At 38.6% G+C, this 23,619-nt stretch overlaps 1 protein-coding gene across 2 annotated transcripts in view; it reads left to right on the top strand.

Moving 5' to 3' along the window:
• The window catches only part of znf608 (zinc finger protein 608), a 58,373-nt gene that overhangs the window by 24,787 nt on the left and 9,967 nt on the right, over positions 1 to 23,619 (top strand). For both annotated transcript variants that reach the window (XM_088076272.1, XM_042488679.2), the window contains 2 exons: positions 6,913 to 7,183; positions 17,833 to 17,920. In XM_088076272.1, coding sequence (XP_087932398.1) covers positions 6,913 to 7,183; positions 17,833 to 17,920 — 359 coding nt within the window. The remainder of the gene's footprint in view (positions 1 to 6,912; positions 7,184 to 17,832; positions 17,921 to 23,619) is intronic.

Here is a 23,619-nt window from a genome sequence, read left to right as displayed (position 1 = left end):
GGCCTTAACGTCAGCGAGGTTTGCACCCTCAAGAGGTAGAAGCAAACTTGACCCTCCCGATGTTCCCGGGAGACTCCCATTTTTCCCTGCCCTCTCCTGGTGTCCAACGTCACATTTTCCCCGTATTTCTCCCCATTTACAGCCCTGGACCGTGTGTGTACTCTCCACGGGGGACAGGCAGTCATGCCCGCACCAACATAGGAAAGAGGGAAATTTGTGTTTCTGTGTGCGTCACCAGGCCTGCAAAAATTGAAGGGGAAACTTTAGACCAGGCATGTCAAACTGGTCCACAGGGGGGCCGGTGTGGCTGCAGGTTTTTGTGCCAACCAACCAAGAGCACACAGTTTGACCAATCAACTGTCTGAAGACGGAGATCAGTTGATTAAATGAGTCAAGTCTGGTGTGCTGCTACTTGGTTGGAAACAAAACCTGCAGCCACACCGGCCCCCCTGTGGACCAGTTTGACAAGCCTGCTTTAGACTGTCTTATTTTCTTCTCTGTATTTTACTTTTAAACTTTACCAAAGCAAGAAAATGTAATGAAAATTTAGTGTAGTTTATGAAAAAAGTTTTTAAAACTTGGACGAATGACTTTCCAACTCGGAAACTATGACCGTCTGACATCGCGTGAGCGCAGCATTAAACGTTGTTCACCTCAGAGGAAATTTGTCTTTAGCTTCGCTCAAACAGAGAAACACAGGGTCAGCAGCAAAGCCGCGCCCCTGGAAATGATGCTTTCCCAGCTGCTCCTGGCCAAGAAATATAGGCGAGTGTGGCACATAAACCCTGTAAAAATGTCAGATTTGCAGATTTTAAGGGTAAAATGCAGTTTTTTTGGACAGAGCCAGCCGAGCGCTCTTCTCTTGTTTCCAGTCTTTGTGCTAAGCTAAGCTAACCAGCTGTGGCTTCATTTTTACTGTACAAACATGACATGGTGTTGATCTGCTGATAAGTGTGTTTCTCTTCAAATTGTCAAAGTATTCCCTGGAGCGTTATAAGCATCAGCACGTTACGTTGTCACACATCTCCCACAGCATTCACACGCCGTGCCTTACATGCAGAAGCTCTCCGTTGTGTTGCTGTGATTTTTCTGTGTATTGTAGATTTTTTTTAATTAAGAAACAATGTGAGAAATAATGATTTGTTTGAAGCATTTAACACACGAGGGAGCGGGCGTGTGTTTTTATTGTTGTTTGGCCGCGCGACTATCGCTGCTGTGTGGATTGCGAGTGAGCGCTGTTATTCTGGGCGTCTGAGGGAGGAAAAGGCGTTAACGGCAGAGCAGAAATCACCGGGGATGGTGATTCTTCTTTTATGGTTAATTTGCTTTGTGATTTGGTAGAAGAAGTCCTGGGTGGTCTTCGTCAGCAGCTGTGTGGGAGTTAACAGACGGTTTCAGGACGCACAGAGGATCATCTGTCTTTTGTTTTATTGCTCTTTCGCAGGATAAATTTGCATTGTTTTAACATAAATGCAGTGCCGCTGAAACAAAGATTATTATAATACCTGGAGTACAGACACTGTCAGCATGGGACAGCGTAGAATAGAAACTGAGCCCGGGAGTGTTGCTGAGCTTCCTCACAGGCACCAGAAGAGGAAATCATTGTTTTGAGAGTCGCAAACACACTAAAGGGATAACTTTACAGCGACACGGGGAAATAAATAAATCACAAGTCCCCTCAAATGAACTCTTTCATGAAAATCTCACCCTCCGTGAGTTATGAGACTCGTGCTGCATGGTATGACCTAGAATTTGCATCATGGTACATTCTGCCAGTTTCATGGTTTATTATGGTATTTTCCCCCTTTGTATAGATTTATTAGTGGTGGTATTTCATACTTTCATACTACTCTCATACTTTCCTGAAATTTCCCCTGGATTTGCAGTATATGATGGTATTAGTAGATGGGTTTCCTTTAACTCTCTAAATTTGCGCTAATTGAAATTGGGAATATAAAATATAAATGGAAAAACGTTTATTTAAAGAACACTGCCATTTATCGCAAACATTTTTTTTTCGCTTGCATGAGGTTATATTTCAGGCGATTTGAAGAAGCTGTATTTTGCAAATCTGCAATGGAAACCAGTTTTAGTCTTTTCTAGGTCACATGATGCTATGGCTATGTGCTTGTCGGTAGGAACTGGCTCCCTCATGATGCAGCAGGAGCTACAAGAGCTGAGATTTACTAACTAGATTACTGGCAAAAGTAACCGACGGGTTAGTTTTATTTTGTTTCTGTCAGGTTCGAATGAAGTGTGCTTAATGATGAGCTAATGTCAGTCGGCGACAGAGAGAAAGTTGAATTCATTCCACCAGTAGAGACTGGAGACTAAGCTCTGGTGGTGCATGCTGTGCACTACGTGTGCACTACGTACAATGAGTTTAATCCTTAGGGACTGGTGCATTTAAGGTGCTTTTCATTCTTCATTTTTTTGATAATTTTGGCTGTGTTCATGCATATGGCAAAAATTATGTCCTGATTGTGTATATGTTTAATGTGTAATCAGTGAATTTGCAGCTCAGCTCCTACAATAAGTCTAAAATACACTGTGGAAACTAAATAGTTACATTCAGACTGTTAAGGTCAAAAAATGCTCCATTGAAACCCATTCAAACTGACATTTTTGATCCCACAGCCATCAGAGCAGAAAAACAGGACTTGTATTATTTCTTGGTGACTTTTTGACTTGGAATTTTTACTATTTTCCTTTTTATTTTTCATTATTTTATTTTGCTATTTCCACTAGGTGACCTGTCACAATCACAGACAAAAAAATTACTTTGAATGTAGTATTTTGAAAATAATTATTTTTTTCATCTAAAAACACTGGCATCATGACAAAAACCTGGCATGTAAAGGGTTAAAATTCTGAAAATTAATCTATATTTGGTATTTCTGACTTGGACTGTTTTTTAAAGCAAATTATCTTGATAAAAGTAGAAAGTCATATTAAGACGTGATATTTTTTAAAGCTTAATTTTGAAAAGCGCATGTTGTGTGCAGAGCGATACGAGTGTATCGCTCTGCACACAGCAGCAGGTCCTTAAGGGTTAATATTGAATATGTGCAGATATCCAGTCCACGGCGCTGGAGCGGCAGTGTAACCTTGGCAATAACCTCTGCAGCTCAAACCGCCGTAGAAAAAAAAATAGCTGAGGGATTTTAAAGAAAAGCACAGAGCGCTGCCGAGTCTTTTTATTTTCTCTCCAAAGACGTGAGAAAGAACTGTTTTCTTGTCAGATTGGAGAGCGACCTTTTGTGAGTAACTGATTGATCTCCATAATAACACAACAGAAGCACAACTCCTTTATCTGGGAAAGCAAAACGCCGCAGAAGAGCTGGTGTTGGACTTGACAAAGCGCTGCTGTTTTCTCAAGTCTTTACAGACAGGGAACGTTTTTTTGTTTTTTGGGGGGAAATCACTCAAGAATATCGCGCAGTGAGATATCTGTCAAGTCTGTAATCTTTATTGAGTCATAACGGCGAGAGAAATCCTTCATCGCTGATTGCTGCTGCTCCCTCAGCAGAATTATATCCCAGAGCTGTTGTAATTGGGACCATAATAACTGGTGGAGATAAGAGTGAGGCTCTTATAGGCGCCGGTGACTTGGTATTTCATTACATGTAACCATGGTGATGACAGTGGTTAAGATCACTCACAGGCTTTGAGGACTGAAAAATGGTTGTCTTGGTTTTTATGAAACGCTGCTGGAGACTCGAAGCAGAACGGAAAAATAACACGACGGCGGTCTTTGCCCCCCTCTGAAGAGAGTGTTTGTTCACAGCGTCTGGAGCATCAGTCATTAGAGAGCTTCACAGAGCTCATTCTGGATCTGATTTAATTATCTTCAGGTGTATCCAAACAAGGTCTGACAACAGCCCTGATGCCAAACTACACACACGGCAAGACTAACGTAAAACGTATAAACAGCACAGAATGTCTTTAACTCTCTAACACCTGAGCATATTGGCTTAATGTCATAAAAAATAAATGAATTAATAAAATTACATTTTTAAGAAAGGGGGAAGAAGGCAACGAGCAACTTAGCAAAACATAGATAAAAAATAGGCAAGAAATTAGCAAAAAATCACAAGAAAATTACCATTGCTCACCTGCCTTTCCTTTTTTCTTCATATTTGTATCATGGCCTCTATGTACGGCTGGGCGATAAAACGATAACGATATCAATCGCGAAGTAATTTTTCCTCGATTGAAATATGAGACGTAGTCGACAGAACGCGTTCCAGCCATGTTTTTACAGTTTGACAGAAGTTGAAGTCAGAGTCCTGCAGTCAGGAGAGGTTGGTCTATTATCAGCACAATGTGCTTAAATGTACCTGAAGTTTGTTACAGTTATTAATAAACAATAATAAATCATTTGTTTATTACACTCTAACACACCATGGTCACATGAAACTGTGTCAGTGAGCTATGAGGCGAAAAATCAAACCACCAATAAATATTTAAACCAAAGTTAACCGTATGATATCTTCATATCTCACTTTGGCGAAAAAGAGAACCTTTAAGCCTGACAGAAATAGTGATTTGATGTATATCGTGGTATATATTGATATCGACTGATATGAAAAAAATACCGTGATAAGACTTCAGTTCATGTCGCCCAGCTTTACCTTTATGTATATATATATTTAAACAATTTGTAATTCTTCTCTTTATCCACTTTATTTTGAAGTTTGGAGAATTTTGGTCACAAAGCTTTTATTTTGAAGTGGTGTCTCTGTTTATTCTTGCGATACATTTTATTTCTTTGTGTTCGAAGCCAACGTTTGTCGACACTCTGTGAAACAAAATTCAGTATTTGTGGTAATTTATAATATATAGACCTTGTACTAATGACTAAGGAGAAATTTGGACCCCATGGCTGCTGGACCAGTTGGGGATCTTTTAGTCCAATTTAATGTAAAAAACAGATTTCTGTTAAAGGTTTTTTGGAAAACTGTCAGAGGCTGCTCTCCAAATGGAGGTGGAGAGTAAAATGTCCAATGATTAGCTGACACAAAGGACAAAAGTATGAGACTGATGCCCAGATTTTCCTTTAATGTCGTGTTAAAGCTTCAGACCGCACAAATCAATAAATAATCTGCATACTGCTGATCCCCGTTTTGGTGGAGCTGATCCCCACAGACGACTTAAACAGCATACAAATCTCATTTCCCGTGTCAGCACGGAAACCATTTTTGTGTTGTAGTCGCACTGGATGAGCTCCAGTAATGTTGCCTTATTATACTGTTGATTTCTGCCAAGTTCTGCGCCGAAGTGGCAGCTAATTATAACGTGCAGCTCCTGCATGTATGTGCTGGCTGGAAACATTCGTCCCAACGAGGGTGAAGTCTTTGCATCTCACAGACTCCGCCAGTCATGGAGAGGCAGATAAATGGAAATAGATGGGGTGAAAAAAAAAAGATTTTCTAAGTCTGGATATAGTTGAGAGATGATTAGCTGCCACTCAATATTAGGAAGTCAGTAACTGCAGACTGTGGATAGAATAATGAATGGTATGACATTTGGAGAAAATGTCTCCTCTTCTAAAATGTCCTTCCATTATACAGCCGGATCCAACATTCAGATAATCAGATGTCAGTTGGATTCACGTCAGTAATATTAAATGACATTAATAATATTTTTTACTTCTATTTTTGACTCTCTGTCTATCGACTCCTCAAGCGTTTTCTGGAGAAATATTCGGAACAGCCATCAGCCCAAATTTCATTACATTTAGTGAAACGTAGTTTATTATCTGAAATCTTTTTTTTTAATATTATCCAGTCTTTATTGTTATCTTATCTTTGTTTTCACCTTACATTCATTATCTAATCTTATTTGTTAATGCATGTTGTTATCTCTTATTTGCTGTTGTCTCCTTATTTTTATTGATATTTAACCCTTAGAGACTTTGCCGCATTTTCCACACTTTTCATTCATTTTCTGATAATTTTGGCAAGATTGTGTATTTTGTTTTCATCTTTGAATTTGCAGCTCAGCTCCTACAATAAGTCTAAAATACACTGTGGAAAACAAATTGTTACAATCAGACTGTTCAGGTCAACTCCATCCATGCTCAATTAAAACCCATTCAAACTGACATTTTTCAATCTCACAGCCATCAGAGCAGAAAAACATGACTTGTATTATTTCTGAGTGTCATTCTGGGCTTTTGCTGTGGAATTTGTCATTTTTACTATTTTCCACGTTCATTGACATATCCCAGGCTGTCATCAGCAAAAAAGACAAAACTTTGCATGCAGTATATTGAAAATAATTTTTTTTTTGTGTTGTTTTTTTAAAATCTAAAAACATAGTTGCATCATGACAAAAATCTGGCATTTAAAGATTAAAATTCTTAAAATTAATGAATATTTGGTATTGATGATGAGGACTGATGTTGGTTAAAAAAAATAAACTCAATGAAAGTAGAAAATCATATCAATGTATAATATTTTTATAGCCTGATTTCGAGTGGTATGAGTTTAAGTATTTGACAGTACACAAAAATAATAATGTTTAAAAAATCAATGTTGCTGCTGATCACTGACATATTCCAGGCTGTGGTCTACTTTGCATGTAGTATATTGAAAATAATTAATCTTGTGTCTTTGTTATTTTTTTTCATCAGAAAACACAGTGGCACTGTGACAAAAACCTGGTATTGAAAGGGTTAAAATTCAGAAAAGTAATGAATATTGGACTGATGTTAGTTAAAAACGTAACTTGATGAAAGCAGAAAATAATATTAATGTATAAGATTTTTTAAAGCTTTGTGCGCACAGCGATATGAATGTGTCTAATATTAAAGCGGGCCATAAGGGTTAAGGGAAAACAAAAAACAAAATACAACTGCAGAAAACTGACATGGCTGATTGTTAATGAATGCCCTCTTTATGCCTCCAGGTGGACCCCATGTTCACGGTGCCAGCTCCCCCTGTTCCAGGCCACCCCGGGGGCCCCGGATCCTCTCTGCCCTCAGCCCCCTCCTTCTCCCCTCCGGCCCTGCCCACCTCCAACCCCAAGCAGCTGGTGGTGAGGACGAGGTCTATAGGCACCAACACGCAGGACGGAGGTGTCTCAGGAGCTCTGGAGGGCGACTCGGCCTGTCTGGGACCCTGCCAGCCCGGGACCAGCGTCAACCTGGAGGGCATCGTGTGGCACGAGACCGAGGAGGGTAAGAAAAATGTATTTTTAAGTATTTAAACTGTCGTGATGCTCACTGTGATAAATTTCACACCGTTAGGTTTTAAAGCTCTAGTAGTAGATTTTCATTCTGAAAAGTCTTCAAGTTGTCCCGTATATGTTATTATTTTATTGCTTTTTTTGTCAGGTATTTTTTTAAACTTTATTATTAGGGCTGTATAAATAAAGTTATAGAAGTCAATGGATCAAAACAAATGTAGAAATCTAAAACATTACAGTGACAGTTTGCAATTTGTGTCCAATCAACTAAAATAGGCCCAAAAACGCTGTAAATCTCCTTTTACTGTAATATGCAGTGTTCCTAAAGTCACAGAAATCCTGAAAAAGTCATGGAATTTCATGATCTAATTTTCCAGGTCATGTCTAACATTTTTAAAGGCTTTTGGTAGATGACTATATTGACTATATTGAATGACTATATTTTTTATTTATTTTACCACCAATTTTTAAAGAATACTTGCCTTCCAAATCTGAGGCTGTATTTCATTTTTTAAATTTATTTTGACATTGTTGACTTTTTCTTTGGCGAAGTTTATAGAAAATGGGTTTGGAAGTCATGTTTTCTATAAAAAAAAAGTGTATTTTTCTGGTGATTTCTTGACTTTTTTTTCTTAAATTTTTAAAAGGCATGTTTTCTTCTAAAATCACCAAAATAACACCATTTATAATAGACAGAAACTGGAAAAAAAAGAAAAACAAGTCATGAATTTTGTTGTGTGAAATTAGGTGTTACAGTAATCTCCTGTGGATATCTCTCACTTAATGTAACAAAAAGGCAAATTTACTTTCTGGAACTGAAGACAAAATCTAGCTTTAATACATGTCGATGTGTGACAGCGTTTTGTTTACCACCATATATGTTTTTATTTAATTTTCTCCCCAAGTTCCAGGTCTTCCTCCGTATATGCTCGCTAGCTTAAATTATGTTCGAATAGAGTTTGAATCCAATATGTTTGAAAAATGCAGGGCAAGATATTTTTTCACTATTATTATTCTAGGTCCTTGACTAGTCATGGAAAAGTTTTGAAATGTTGTCTGTGAAACGTGTGCAAAACCTGTAAATGTCAAAAGCAGCGATATTGTTTCAGCATTTTCCCTTTTACGATTGTAAGTCCTCAAATGCTGAACAATGTGAGGCACAATAACGTGGTTTGATTTGTGTGTGTGTTTTGAAAAGAAGCAGAGACAAAATCATGCAAAGAGAACTAAATAACCCTGAAAGTCAGCGTTTCCAGTCGGTGCAGGTGAGGACGTGGAAAGTCTCGGGTGTCAAACGAGTAAACGAAATACTTTTGTCTCGCCTCAGTGAGAGCAAAGATGGTGAAAAACGAATCAGCAGCTTTTCTGATCCCCAAAGCTTGACTCGACTTTGACAAAAGCCTTGACGTGTAGAAAAACGTACCTCTCGCCGCACAGTGTCTGTTGTTTTCACATTTGAGGATTAGCGGTTGAATCAGTGACTGTAAACAGACTGACGATCACAAACTATTGTCACTGGACCCAGGCTGAGTGGGAGCGAGGTGTGAAAATTCAGGTGCTAGTTTCCAGCGAATGGTTTGTTTCTGTCCTCCTCATTAAAACTGAAGATCGTGCTGTTTGCAGGATGATTTCAACAAGGGAGGCTATAATTGGAGACTTTTCATTTTTAGAAAGACAGCATCTAAATTTGTACCAGCTCCAGTGAGACAGTCTGTCCGGACACAAAGCTGAGTAAATATTTCTACCTACTTCCAGGTGACTTTTCAGGTTTACTGGACTGTTTCTGTGTTTCCAAAATGAGACAGGAAAACAACAGAACTGGCTGTTTGGTAAATTAATCTGATTTATAGCAAGAATTTGCAAGTAAATGTATTCGGCAGCGTTTACAGTCAAATGTTTTTGATGCACTGTAGACCCAAGTTTTAATAAATGAAAAATCTGTGTAGTTGGTTTGTGTCGGACAGTCTGAAGACGCCCTGCAGCAACTTTGGTGTCAACTCAGCAAAAAAATGTGGGAGGAGATAGGTTTAATTAGTGTGACAGTTTTTGGTAAAAACAGAGCGATGGACTTCATAATTTGTACCACAGTGAAGTGAGCAGAAGTTGCACAATAGGGCCGACATTTTGGTGTAAGTTGCAAAGCTGCAGCACGGACAAATGAGAATATTCAAACAAAATTTAGGCGGCCACCGTAGCGCCACCGTCAGGCCATCGGCTTGTGTTTGCAGCTGAGGAAGTTCGGCGTTGGACTGAGCCGAAGTGCAAAGTTTGGTTTATTTTCATACATTGGAAGTTGTTTTTCTGCCTCTAACTTGTATATTCCCAGAGCGTTTATCTGCATCCCATAGTGTTAATCTGTGGATGGAGTTAGTTCAGTACTTATCATGTGACCTAAATTTGGGGATTTTGGTCATGTGATAACGGGTGGGCACATATGAGGGGAGATATAAACCAGTCGCCTTTGAAATGTGGAGTCAGATGTGATCTGACTTTAACTCTGTCCCAGCTGATGCTTTTGGTCTGATGTTTGCAGGTTGCACTTGTTGTTTAGCTTCCTCTTGTAATAAAAAAACATTGTTGTGTGTGAAAAGTGATGGAGGAGGTAGTTTACAGCTTGCACCATACTAAATGTGCTGGTCAGTCTGTGGGAAATAGTTAGTAAAAGAATATAAATGATACTGATCATTCAGCAGTTGGTGTTTTTCTAAGTATCTGGTGAAGATTTGGAGGTGTTACTGAGTGATTTAACACTGCTGAAGTTTGGTAAAGCATTGTGCTTTTTGTTATCTCACATCAGACTGGTGAGTCACTGGCTCTCCGTTCATCCCTCTGATTGTTGTTGGCTCTATTTCACTAAAGTCAAGCCTGCAAGTTGCTGCTCCGCTTTGTGTTTGTATTTTTAGTAAATTTGACTGGACGAGAGAAAAAGAGTGCTGAGTCAGAGTACAGCAGCACTGAGACTTTGAACGGTATCTCTCTGTGTTACTGCTGCTCTTAACTGTTAACCCTTAGAGGCTGTTTGGAGCATTTTACGCGCTTTTCATTCTTCAGTTTTTGATCATTTTGGCTGTGTTCATGCATATGGCACACATTTTAGCCAGATTGTGTATTTTTGTCTAATCTTGGCATTTCCAGCTCAGCTCCTACAATAAGTCTAAAATACACTGTGAGACTAAATTGCTTCATTCAGACTGTTAAGGTAGCGGGGCCCCTAAGGGTTAAAAATCTCTATATTTCAACAGTTTGCTCCTAAAAACATTAGAAATTCATCCTGTTTGTCCAAAATGAAATTGGGTTTCGTTCTGACTAGTGTGGGTTTGTTGAACATATGTCTCTAGATGCTCCATCATACTTTTCAAACTAAAATAACCAAAGTGGATTTTTGTAAAAACATGGCTGCATATCCTCATCAGAGCAGTTCTGGTGTCGGGCTGAAGCAGTAAAGTCCAAAACAAGACGAAAAGTAGAACCAGAAACCCGTCCAACACTACAAAATGATACCATGGGAGCAGCGGGCGGCGGATCAGACGGCCCGATGATTCACCCGCTGATTTCGACGCCATCGCACTTTGATAGGCCGTTAACGAGGACAGCGCTCGGCACGGCGGCCCCTCGGCGGAGGTGTAATACCTTACTGCGGGCTGCTAATGAATAATCCCATCTCCCAGTGCCCGGCTCACCGTGCCAGCCGCGGGGCCTCTGAAGTGGAGCGTTGAGTTTGGCGGGGAGGCGTTTGTATCCCGGCCCAGTATTAATTAACTGGAGCTCCTCACTCCGCCCAGGCAAAAATAAAAAGAGAAAAGAGGGGAGAAAACAAACACAACACGGGGGGAATAGATTCTGAGCGAAGAGGGCTGCTGAACAGGCCGCAGAGATGGAGAGAGCAGAGACGGAGAGACTGACGGTGAATAATATATGTGCTGCTGCAGACTGCGTTCATATAGAGGAGAGATGGAGAAAACCAGACGGTGAATAAAACTTCAGTCAGAACAACCAAAACACAACGTTATTGCAGACCTTGACGACATTAAACTTGTAAAAAGAAAAAAAAACCAATACAAAATAGAAAGCAGAGCACAAACCTCCTCCAAGGCTGCAAAATTCTTTAACATTTGAAAATAGCTTTTGATTTAGCCGTCAATACCTGCCTCCCAAAATCTGAACTGCCATACCTGCTTTATTGTGTTTCATGTAAGCATCTTTTAGTATCTTGTATTCTTTATTTTGTTGTTGTTTTCGTTTTGCATTTCATGTAAAGCGTCTTTGAATACTTGGAAAAGTGCAATATAAGTCCTATCAATTATTTTGTTATTATTATCATTAATAATAATAATAATAATAACTATTGTTGTAGTTATTATAATTATTATTATTAGGAGTAGTAATAGTATTATAAAACAATGCAGAGCAATTAGTCAGTCAGACAAATTAAAGTTTAGGGTTAGGTAAGTTTTAATAAATTATGTAGCATTCAACTCATGTAGTAAAAAAAATTGCCAAATATTTTTCTGGTTCTCCAGTATGAAAATTTTCTGCTTTTCTAAATTATTTTAGAGAAAACAGAATATTTTGGGGTTTTAGACTGTTGGTCTGATGAAACAAGGCATTTAATAACATCACATTTGAAACTTTTAACTATTTTCTGAAAAAAAGTAATCTAAGGATGAGTCGAAAATTAAAAAAGAAAAAAAAAGGTTAAAATTTTAAACTTGCATGATAACGCTAGCCTGTCTTCATTCAGTTATCAAATACTGCCATTTTTGGGATGATTTCTGCATAAGATCTTGACGCCAATAGCCACCTTTTGCAGCTGTGTGAAACGCCACCGGGCGACGTTAGCTGAGAACGCCACCGGACAAAATCATCCGCAGTGTCACTGTAAGCCTCCGGATGGCACCTGCCGCGTCCACATGATACGCCAATATATGGCAACATGTCGACCTGCTGCTGGTAGTGATGTGAAATAATGAGCTGGATGGTCTTTAAAAGGCGTGCGGGAGGGAATTGATCAAACAAACCATGGACTTTAACACGTGTTCGCTTCCTGTCTAAATGTGATTTTTTTTCCACGCCATACCCTCCGCCTGCCTCATCTGTCCATGCGCTTCTGTTGACGTCCCGGCAGCGACATCACCAGCAGACGCAGGATGCCTAGAGTGTAATATTTAGACACACAAGTCCACTGACAAAGCGACGACTTGGGATGAGAACGTGTTGGTTTTACTCAAGTGGCAGATCTGATTCAAGAGCAAAAAGTTAAAATGTTCAATAACGTCCTCAATGTCGTCCTCTGAAAAATCCCTCACATTTTCTGTGGCCGGTGGCTGAACTCAAACACCAAATCTGACTCGAATCTGTTGTCTGAGGTTTCCTCCTAAAACAACAAACAGACAAACAAACGAGCAGGACCGAGCACTTCGCGTCCTCGGTGGAGGAGCTAAAAAAAAATCCCCCCAAAAAACATCAAAGCGTCGAGTTTCCAGGTTTGTGAGAGTAAACAAACTGCAGCAGCATCAGTGAAGCCGAGCAGAGGAACAACGGACAGAAATAACACAATGATAAATCTGGAGCTCTGACGGTCATGGAAAACCTGGAAGAGTCAGGGATTTTTACAGTCACATTTTCCAGGCCTGGAAAACTAATGGCACCAGTAAAAATCATTGAGAATTTTAGAAAAGTCATGAAATTGTGCTGCGTGTAATAAATTAAATGACATCAGTGTAACATAACAGTGAATTTATTTTCTGTAGCTGACAACATAATGCTGTGATTTTTTTATAATTTATGTTTTATTATTATTTTTTTTGGCTTTTTTTCAGATTTTTCTAGCTTATTTTATTTTTTTATTTTATTTATGTATTTAAGAAAAGTGGTTTGGAAGGCATGAATTCTTTTTTTTAAATGGCATTTGTTTTTCTTTAAACATTTTTTAGTTGAATTTTATAGAAAACTTAAAACTTTGGGGTGTTTTTTTTTCTTAAATGGGGTGTTTTTAAAATTACCTAAATGAAACCATTTTAATATACAGAAACTGTAAAAATAGAAATTATTGCTGGATTTTCATATTTATAAGTGAATTTTTCTACCGAAATTGTATCTGAATAGAGTTTTAATCCTGTATGTATGAAAAACAATGGGCAAGTGGGGCAAGAAAAAAAAAATATATATATATATTTTCGGGTCCTTGAAAAGTCATGGAAAAGTTGTTATTTTTTTTCCATGACTGTGTGTTAACCCTGAATATAAATATGCAGACATTAAGTTTATAATTTAGTATACAGGGAGAGTCTGAGAAACAAGGACAAAGATGGAGGGACAGAAGGGAGATAAAGGAGCGAGGAAATGGATTCAGTCTGACAGGACGAATGGACAGACGAGGAGACGAGGGAGAGACGTGAGGAGATGGACAGAATGCCAACAGAGGTTTTTGTCTATATTTTTAAACCACCGGGGGGACGGAGAGACAGAGAGGACTGTAAAGACGGAGACGGACAGAAACAAAGGGATGAAGAAGGATCATCTGCGATGGACAGTGTCAAAGAGGAGGTGAGGAAAGACAAAGAGAGTATTTTTTCATTCTGAGGCGTCCTCCCTGCCGCTCGGGGACGACTGTTCAGGAGGCGGAGGGATAACTGGAGCCCCCCTCCTCGTGACGGCGGCGGAGGGATACGAGGGGAAGATGCCGGTTGCATGTTAATTAAGCAGAATACTAATTGGAAAGACAGAAGAGAAGACGAGAGCACCATTTCACCCCCTCTCATCTCCTCCTCCTCCTCCTCCTCCTCCTCCTCCCCCCTGCAGGAGAGCGGAGTCTGATGAGCGCTAATCAGATGGTGATTGGCTCGACTCTCAGCTGAGCTCCACTCACGGTTCAACATGCTCCGTCTGTCCGTCTGTCTGTCTCTCTTAATGCCAGAGATAAAGTCAATTACAAGGATGATCAATAATTACGGTAAACACACGAAAAATCAGGGTTCCCACGGAGCCTTGAAAAGTCTGAAAAGGCATTGAATTCATTAATCTAAAAATAAGGCCCTAATTTGTATTAAATTGACTTAAATTATTCTTTTCAAAGTCTGAAAAATGCTCAGACGTACTGTAGTCAGCCGGATTTGATGAATTGCTTTTTTTCTGACGTTACACTGTAAAATCTCCAAATCATTTTTTATATTTTTAATCAGATAATTTGATAATAATAATAATGTTCTTAAACTTGTCATCATGGAAATCGAAGCGGTGGAATCTCACATGCAGAGTGAAAAACAGAAAACCGCCCAGAAACACCATTTGACGAATATAATCTAACTTTTTCACAGGACAAAAAAAGTCGTGTTTGATGTTACAATAAAACTTTGTTTCAGGGGTCGACGGATGCCGGTTTTTCAGGGCTGATAGCGATGCCGATTATTAGCAGTAAATGAGGCCGATAAATAATTAACTTTAACTTTAACATGTCACATGTGAATTTAGCAGCTCCTTTTGTGATATATTTTCTTTAATTTAAGAAGCAAAATCAACTGCAAGAGCTGAAATAGCAAAACCTTCAGATAACAGAATTTTGAAAATCAGAACAAGAAAATCAACAAACTACACAACAGAGAGATGATGAGGACATTTTGGAATAAATGTGAACTTTGAAGGAAAGACTTTTTAATTTCTTTGTGAATTTGTTTTATCCGTATGTGCCCTTGAAACCCATTCGAACTGCAACTTTTGATCCCACAGCCATTCTGGGTTTTTGCCTTGAAATTTGTAATTTTTACCACCTGATGACGTCATTTTTTACATATTTGGCATATGGAGAAAATAAATGCTGTTTCCACCAGATGCACTTTCACAATTAATGTTGCTGGTAATCATTGACATATCCCAAACTGTCATCATCCAAAAAAAAATCTCCTTTGCATGTAGTTTATTGAAAATAATTCAGTTTTTGTGTTGTTTTTATAAATTTTATCTCAAAACATAGTGCCATTATGACAAAAACCTTACATTTGAAGGGTGAAAATTCAGAAAATTAATGAATATTAGGTATTTATTTATGATTATGGCTGATGTTGATGAAAAAAATCAAAGTAGAAAATCCAATTAATGTATAATATTTTTAAAGCCTGATTTTGAAACGTGCACTGTGTCTGCAGTGGTATGAGTCTGAGTATTTGACACTGCACAACAAATAATGTTTAAAAATCATTGTTGCATATTCCAGGCTGTGATAATAAAAAAAAATCTACTTTTTATGTAGTATATTATATTGAAAATATTTTTTCATCCATCTATATTGTCTATATTTATAAAGTATATATAGTATACAGTAAATATAGTTGCATCATGACAAAAACTTGGCATTTAAAAGGTTAACATTTTGAAAATGTATGAATATTAAATATTTATGATGAGGACTGGTGTTGGTGAAAAAATTAACTCGAAAGTAGAAAATATATTTTTTTAAAGTTTGATTTTGAAAAGCACATTTTGAGCAACAGTGTCTGTAATACTAAAATGGGCCCTAAGGGGTTAAGGGCATTTTTATAAGGAATATTTGGAATATTAAGTCGTTGACTGATCAGATCCATCAAGCCCAAAAATCTGCCCGATCACATCCACCTTTTGTTAACCGGAGCGTCGCGCTCGGCCGCGCTCCCCAGCTGTCGTTTATCTGTGAGTGTTTGTGATGGCGGCGGCCATCAGGCTTAATTGAAGAGCGAGGACTCGTGTGTTGCAGTCAAACCTCGTTTCGGAGCTGTAATGCATCCAGGATTTGATTTGCTCTGCGGTGCCGCCGGCGCATCACAAAACGGAGGTTAATGGTTTTCAAATGTCAGTCTGAGAGTGTGAGGGAGAGGAAGAGGAAGACAGAGACGTTCATTTTGGATGGCCGAAGGGTCGTCACTTCTCAGATTAGAATTTAAACCTTGAAGACTAAATTTTCCTTCCAACCAAAAACCCGACAGCAACAGAAGACTGTATTTTCTTCCTCTGATGCCGCCGACCGATATCACTTTGAGCAATTTCACAGAGGCTGTAACAAACCGTTTGGAAAACAATTTGAGCCTCTTAAAACTGTGAACTCAGTCCTTCAGGTTGCCGCAGCTTTTCATTTCCAAACTGTTAACTGCCGTCTACGCGTCACATTGATTTTTCTCTTCTCGGAGGTGCAGTGCGCTCCTCTTTTTATGCCGGCAGATTTGTCTTTTATCAGTGTTTCATTAATTTCCTCATTAGATACTAGAGAGAACAAAGGGCTGAGCGTTTTTGCAGAACTACAAAGAGAAGTGCTGCTCGCAAAGTCTGAAAAAAGGTGAACAAAAGGTGAAAAGCTCCTTTCAGACAGTTTGATATGTTGTCTTTTGTTTCAGCGAATCAGTCGCACCTTTGAACACAGCTGTTTCACTGTTTGATTCTGTAATAGACAAAGTTTTTTTATTTTATGGTAAAATCCCTCTTCATAATAAATACATAATAATACCTTATCTCCTTCAAAAGTGATTTAATTCCTCTTATCTGGTTAATTACTGACAGATTAATTTCATGCCACATCTTTACCAGAGGGATAAACATTTTGGGATAAAACTTTAAATGTTACAAAAGATTAATTTGTTATTGAGGTTTGTTTTTAGTGTAAATTAAACTGCCCTCTTTAAGTCCTGCACACTGTTTCTCTCTGACTTCTCAACCCAGTTACAGAAAAACTGATTGCATTGTACATTTTTGCAAATCACAGATACGTTACATTTGCATATTATTATGTAGCAGAAACATTAACACTTTACATTGTAACATTGGTAAACATGTGGTTAGGTTTGGCTTAAAATACACATTTTGAGGACACAATCTCGGCAGGAAATGTAGCAACGTCTCTGTAAAAAAAACAACAAAAAAAATACTACTTTTTGTGCCACTGTCCCTGCAGGTAAAACAGTGACGAGTCACTACAAAACACCCATGTTTGGTGCCAATGAATTAGCTGGAAAAAAAGCAAAAAGTTAGTGCCTAAAAATCAGCAGGAAAATCAGCAGGAAAATCAGCGATGGGTTGCTACAGAACACCCACGTTTGGTGTTTTGAAAAGCTGGTGGAAAAAACAATGACAGGTTACTACAAAACATCCATGTTTGGTGCCTAAAAATCAGCTGGAGAAAAGCAAGAGGTTGCTATAAAATGTTATGTGCCTTGAAAACAGCTGAAAAATAAGTGAGAAGTTGCTACAAAACAAACACATTTAATGCTTAAAAAGTCACTGGAAAAAAAGCACCAGGTTGCTATAAAACACCCAGCTTTGGTGCCTAAAAAACATTGAAAAAAAGCAACAGGTTGCTACAAAATTATCACATTTAGTGCTTAAAAATCCACTGGAAAAATAGCAACAGGTTGCCGTAAAACACCAATTTGTGGTGCCTAAAAATCCGATGGAAACACCGCAGTAACTCCGTAATCACAACGTGTTGTGTTGTTTGATGGTCGTGGTATCCTCCATGTCACGCCATCTACCTTTTCCTCTGCTTCTTAATGACAAAGTCAGCTCATATACTACATTACTTTGGAACCTCTTTGGACCTCTTCATCCTGAATACCGGTACAGAAAACTGCTCTGGTCCCAGTGGATCCAGTACTAACTGTTCTGGTTCTGTGTGATTGACAGGTGTGCTGGTGGTGAATGTGACGTGGAGGAAGAGAACCTACGTGGGAACTCTTTTAGACTGCACCAAACACGACTGGGCTCCTCCAAGGTGACTCTACACTTTTACACTTTTACATTTTCCTTTTTTAATGCTGCCTGTTTTTCTCTATAGAGGACTTCAAAGGCATACAGTGTGATTTTTTGTGTAACATAGTGTTCCTAAAAAATCTCTTTGGCTAAGGGCTTGGTGGCTAATGTTCGTAAGCTTTAGACAGATGTGCGCTGGGTCACAGATGTGACGACTCTTCATGCCCAAGCATTAGAGACATTATGTTTACATGTTGTCTGTCTGTCCGTCTCATTCTTGTGGACGCAATATCTCAAAAACACCTCAAGGCAATTTCTTCAAATTCAGCACAAATATCCACTTGGAATAAACTGCTCAGATTTTGGTGGTCATAGGTCAAAGGTCAAGGTGACTAACTTATATCTAGATCTATACGATCAGTATGATACGATATGATGTACTTTATTGCCTCCATAGGGGAAATTTGTCTTGGACTCAGTGCTGCACAGATAATGCCTTCACACTTACAATAAAAACCAATGACCACACCATTACATTAAAAACACAACAGTCTAAACAGAGGTAACATCATATGTACCATTGCACATAATCCCAGTTACACTTAACACAATATTGTGCACACATTGCACATAACACCTGTTGCACACACCCAGTAATAAAAACACCATAAGACTGTGCGACACACAGTCTCATTCTTGAACACAATATCTCAAGATTACCTTGAGAGAATTTCTTCAAATTTGGCACAAACGTTTGAGTGGACCTAAGGACGAACTGATTCGATTTTTGCTGGTCAAAGGTCGCAGTGACCTTGTCTGTCTCATTCTTGTGACTGTGATATCTCAAGAACAGTTTAAGGTAATTTATTCATATTTGGCACAAATGTTCACTTGGACTCAACGATGAGCTGATTATTTTTTGGTGGTCAGAGGTCACTGTGACCTTGCATTTGTCTCATTTTCATAAACGTAATATCTGAAGATACCCTTGAGGGAGTTTCCTAATATTTGGCACAGACGTCCACTTGGACTTAAGAATGAACTGATTAGAATCTGCTGGTCAAATGTCAAGGTCATGTAGACGTCATATAACATGTTTTTAACTTCAGAACCCTTCAGAACCGCCTCAAAACTGTGCTGATTGTAGCGATCGTCTGTGTGTTTTCAGTCAGGGATGTAATTTGAAAATGAAATTTGACTGGTGTGTGCAGGCACACAGCTGCGTGCCGGTATATCTAATTTGTGAATTGGTTTCAGTATCGCTTCTTTGATTTTTCCAGAAAACTCAATAATCCTTCTCTTTAGAAACGTAGAAGTGATGTTTCAGTGATCCAAAATGTACAAGACAAATAAGCGAATGTGTGTCAGTTCCAAAAAGCAGCACATCCGTTTACTCAAGTTGTGATTGGCTCGTCAAGTCGCCACAGGGCGACGCAGATGTATGAAATTAGGATGCCAACAGCAAAGCTGCATGATGACTCGATGCTGTGCAGCAAATTTCAGTTGTAAATCTCTCTGTGTACAGACACTGTGTTTTTGGCAGACATCTAGCGAGCGTGTTGCTCTCAGATTGGAGAAATGAGGCCCAAAATTAAATCTGAAATCAATCCTGATTCTAATTATAAACACATTTTAAGGACTGGCCTCAGATAATTATTCTGACTCACTTCTGCCTGCTGTATTTCCCTGTTTGATGTATCCTGTTTAATCATTTCATTGTTGCTCATTTGCTTTATTTGCTGCTGATTGTTTATTTGATTAACTGAGAAAGAGCACTTGTTTTTTTAAAGTGCTGTAATGCTGCTAAAGTGACACAAAGGGCTGAACTGACTGATGAGCTCTAACAGAAACGCTCCCCTCTCTCCGTCCCGACTGTTTTACAAATGCAGAGTGGTTTTTGTAATTGCTGAGTGGAAAATGTGACAGTCGCTCCTCACGGGGCTGAAACCTCTCAATTATTGCTGCTGTATGTAAATGATTGTTGTCATGGCAATTACGGCTTAATCTCAGCAACCAGGGACTAAATTGCTTTTTCCATTTTGTCGCTGTTTGTCTGTCAGCAGTGACTGAGCGCTGCTTTATTATATAATGCAGTGGAATAAAATGCTTCCTCTTTCACGATTCATTATCACTCTATGAATGATACCGTAACCATAGATGAAGTGATGCAGTGATTAACCCTCTGAGACCCACAGAGACCCATTTTTTGTCTTTTTTGGAGAGGTGGACAGTGTTTTTTTGGGGGGGATGAGCAGCAGGTCAACAGTAGATGCCTTATAGAAGTGTTACACATTGTCCGAAAGCTGGAAAACTGAAGATTAGTTTGAGATGCAGCTCAGCACTGTGTTTAATTTTTAATGTCTCTGCACTGGCAAAAGCCAAAACCAGAAGCATTATGTTTTTAGGCCGTCCATATGTCTCATATGTCCCATACGTTCCACATGTCCCATACGTCCCATATGTCCCATTCTTTCCATTATCGTGATAGAGATATCTCAAGAATGCCTTGAGAGAATTATTTCAAATATAATACAAATGTTCACTTGGACTCAGTGATGAACTTATTAGATTTTGATGGTCAAAGGTCAAGGTCACTTTGACCTTGCATCCATCTCATTCTTATAAATGCAATATCTGAAGACTGCCTTCAGGGGGGTTTCCTCAAATTTGCTCTGAACATCCACTTTGACTTAAGAATTAATATATTTGAATTTGACGGTCAAAGGTCAAGGTCACTGTGTCCTCGAGAAAAAAAACATGTTTATGGCCATAACTCAATAATTCATACCCTTACTATGGCAAAATTTCAACCACAATCTCCAATTGGATAAAATGATGCAGTGATGAGATTTTATATCTAAAAGGTCAAACGACAGCTTCGCTGTGACATCATACTATTTTCTGGCTATTAACTTTTGCAGTCAAAGGTCAAGGTCATTTTGACCTTGCATTTGTATCATTCTTTTGAATGCAATATCTGATGATAACCTTGAGGGAGTTTCCTAAAGTTTGCCACAACTTGGACTTAAGAATTAACATACTAGAATTTGGCGCTCAAAGGTCAAGGTCACCGTGACCTCATAAAAAATGGTTTTGCCATAAGTCAAAAAATGGTTTTGCCAGAATTCACACAAATCGCCAAATGATGATATAATCATAACTATAAGGATATAATCATTTAAACTGTACAAATTTAAATATCTTGAGGTGAAAGGTCAAGAGACTGCTCTGAAAATGCCATGCCGTTTTTCCCTTGCCAAAATTCAGCCTAACTTTGGAGCGTTTTTTAGCCCCTTTCCTGAGAAGCTACCATAACATGTTTGGTACCACTGGTTTACTAGTTTCATATGGTACAGAGGGTTAAATTGAAAAGAGAAAAAATATAACAAACACACTTGAAAAACAGGTCTGATACCGTAAAAACCAAAAGAAACTGGCGAGTTTCAATTATCAGGCTCAAGCAGGCACAGTTGAATTGTTGGAATCCATCTTGACAACGTCCCTCAATCGATCCAGGTTTTAAATAGAGGCATGAGAGCAACAAATAACCTTGAAATGCCAAAGAAAATCCATAAAATTTCAGTCAGATGTTCCAGCAGCTTCAGTGACATTCACAGGGACACACTGATGCAAAAAAGCAATTACAAACATCATAAGAAATGCGAGATATCATCGTTTTAAAATCACAGAGGGGGACAAGAAAGTCTCGTCTCGACGTGCTTTGCAGCCTGTTCCATTAATAAAGTGATTAACGCCCCAAAACAGTCTTTCCAAGGTCAGAATATATTCATCGACTCCTACAGTGTAGCGCCATAATGCACTGAAAGTCCAGCACTTATGTGTCCAGCTTTAGATATAGATTTGGAGCATTTTCCTCGTCCCAGCAGACAGGTTTTTGATATAAATAACAATGTGTGAGTGTAGAGAAGCATCTTCTGTGTTGAGATGTGAGGCGCTCTGGAAAACAGCATCAAAAGACTTCAAAGAAGAAAGGACGGCATGTGAATACAAAATGTCTCAATATCAAATACAGAGATAACTATGTGGATTGTACAGTTTTTTTTATGTTATCAAAAGAGAAGCCGGCTTTGTACAGCAAAAAAAAAAATCAATTTTTTATCCTTGACGTCTGGGTAAAGTGGTCCCCGTGAGCCTTGAATGATAATCTGTTATCATCCAAGTTTTTTTTTTTTTGTCTGACGGAACAAGAGTTCAATTTGGGTGACGATACGAACAAGTTGTTCTTGGGTTAAAACCTTTTCAAGAACAACAGCATCAACAAGAAAAACAGCTTTGTTTTCAGTTTTCGGCTTTGACGGTTTGATGTGTTTTTCAGTTCATCCATCAGGATTGAAAAGGCTCAACGTGACACTCCATACAACGAAACCCGATCAGAAAGTGTGAAACAAAACAATATGAAGTGATACAGTGTGATCACAGGACGAATAAAGTACTAAACTACCACAATGTGTCCCCTCGTAGAGATAACACAAATACAACACCTCATTTAATGCTTAATTTCTTTAAAAGAATGGCTAAGTTGTATTTATTACAGCCGACACGGTTGGTCAATATGCTCTCGTCCATCCAGTTTCACATTAAACTAACAATCGATCTTGTGAGTCCCCTAAAAGCATTTTTCCAAGCAGAATACACCAGGCGATTTTCTGGAACCGCCCAGCTGGGAACGCCTGAGTGTTTAGGAGGTGCAGCGTTTTTCTGCCTCACGCTGGCAATAAATGTGGCCAGAAGTACCTCAAGAATGAACTCAAGGGCTTTAAATTTTGCACAAACGTCCACTTGGACTCGAGGATAAAATGATTAGATTTTGGCGGTCAAAGGTTAAGTTCAATGGGACTTTGCATTGGTCTTATTCTTGTGGATGCAATATCTCATCAAGGCCTTAGGGGTGTTTCCTTAAATTTGGCACGAACGTCCACTTGGATTCAAGGATGAATTGATTCAATTTTGGTGGTCAAAGGTTAAGTTCAGTGGGACTTTGCATTGGTCTTATTCTTGTGGATGCAATATTTGTTTAATATTTTGATAGTCATTTGTCAGAAGTCACTGTGACCTTGCATCCATCTCATTATCATGAATATGATATCTCAAGAGGGCCTTGAGAGAGTTTCCTTAAATTTGGCACAAATGTTCAATTGAACTCAACGAATTATGTTGTCTTTAGAGTAAGTAATAAATACAGTGATTTGACTTAGTAATAAATGAACCGGAGAACCGTTTGTTTGTTGCCCGCTCACAGTGAATGAATCCTCACGGTTAAAGGCGCCGCAGTATTTGTTTCACTGTCCGTTAACATCCAAATGTTGACCGGAAGTCCAAAACAAACACACTGACTCTTCCAGCCTGAGACGAGCCAGGTTCTTTAAAAAAAAAAAAAGCATCATGGGTGGGTCACTCTTTGAATTATTTTTAATTTTTTTTTAAAGTTTCACTAAAAAACACTTAAACTTTCTTCAAACCTTATTTCATTAAATATTAAAAACAGTAGTGTATTCTACGTAGCTACATTACTTAACATTATTGTAAAGGACATTTAACAGTACTGAGATATATATATATCGGTATCAGGATATAGCCTTAAAATATCGTGATATTATTTTAAAGCCGTATCGCAGAGCTCCACTCTGACCCATTTCCATGCTGTCAATAGGTGATTATTAAGAGTAATTCTCTTCTAAATCCATTGTTTTTCTCTTCTTC

The sequence above is a fragment of the Plectropomus leopardus genome, chromosome 4, assembly GCF_026936395.1.
Source record: "Plectropomus leopardus strain MGB_pleo_1.0 chromosome 4, ASM2693639v1, whole genome shotgun sequence".
NCBI classification, from domain to species: Eukaryota; Metazoa; Chordata; class Actinopteri; order Perciformes; family Serranidae; genus Plectropomus; species Plectropomus leopardus.
Note: the sequence above shows the minus strand (reverse complement) of the source record. Positions and strands in the feature narration are given on the sequence as shown.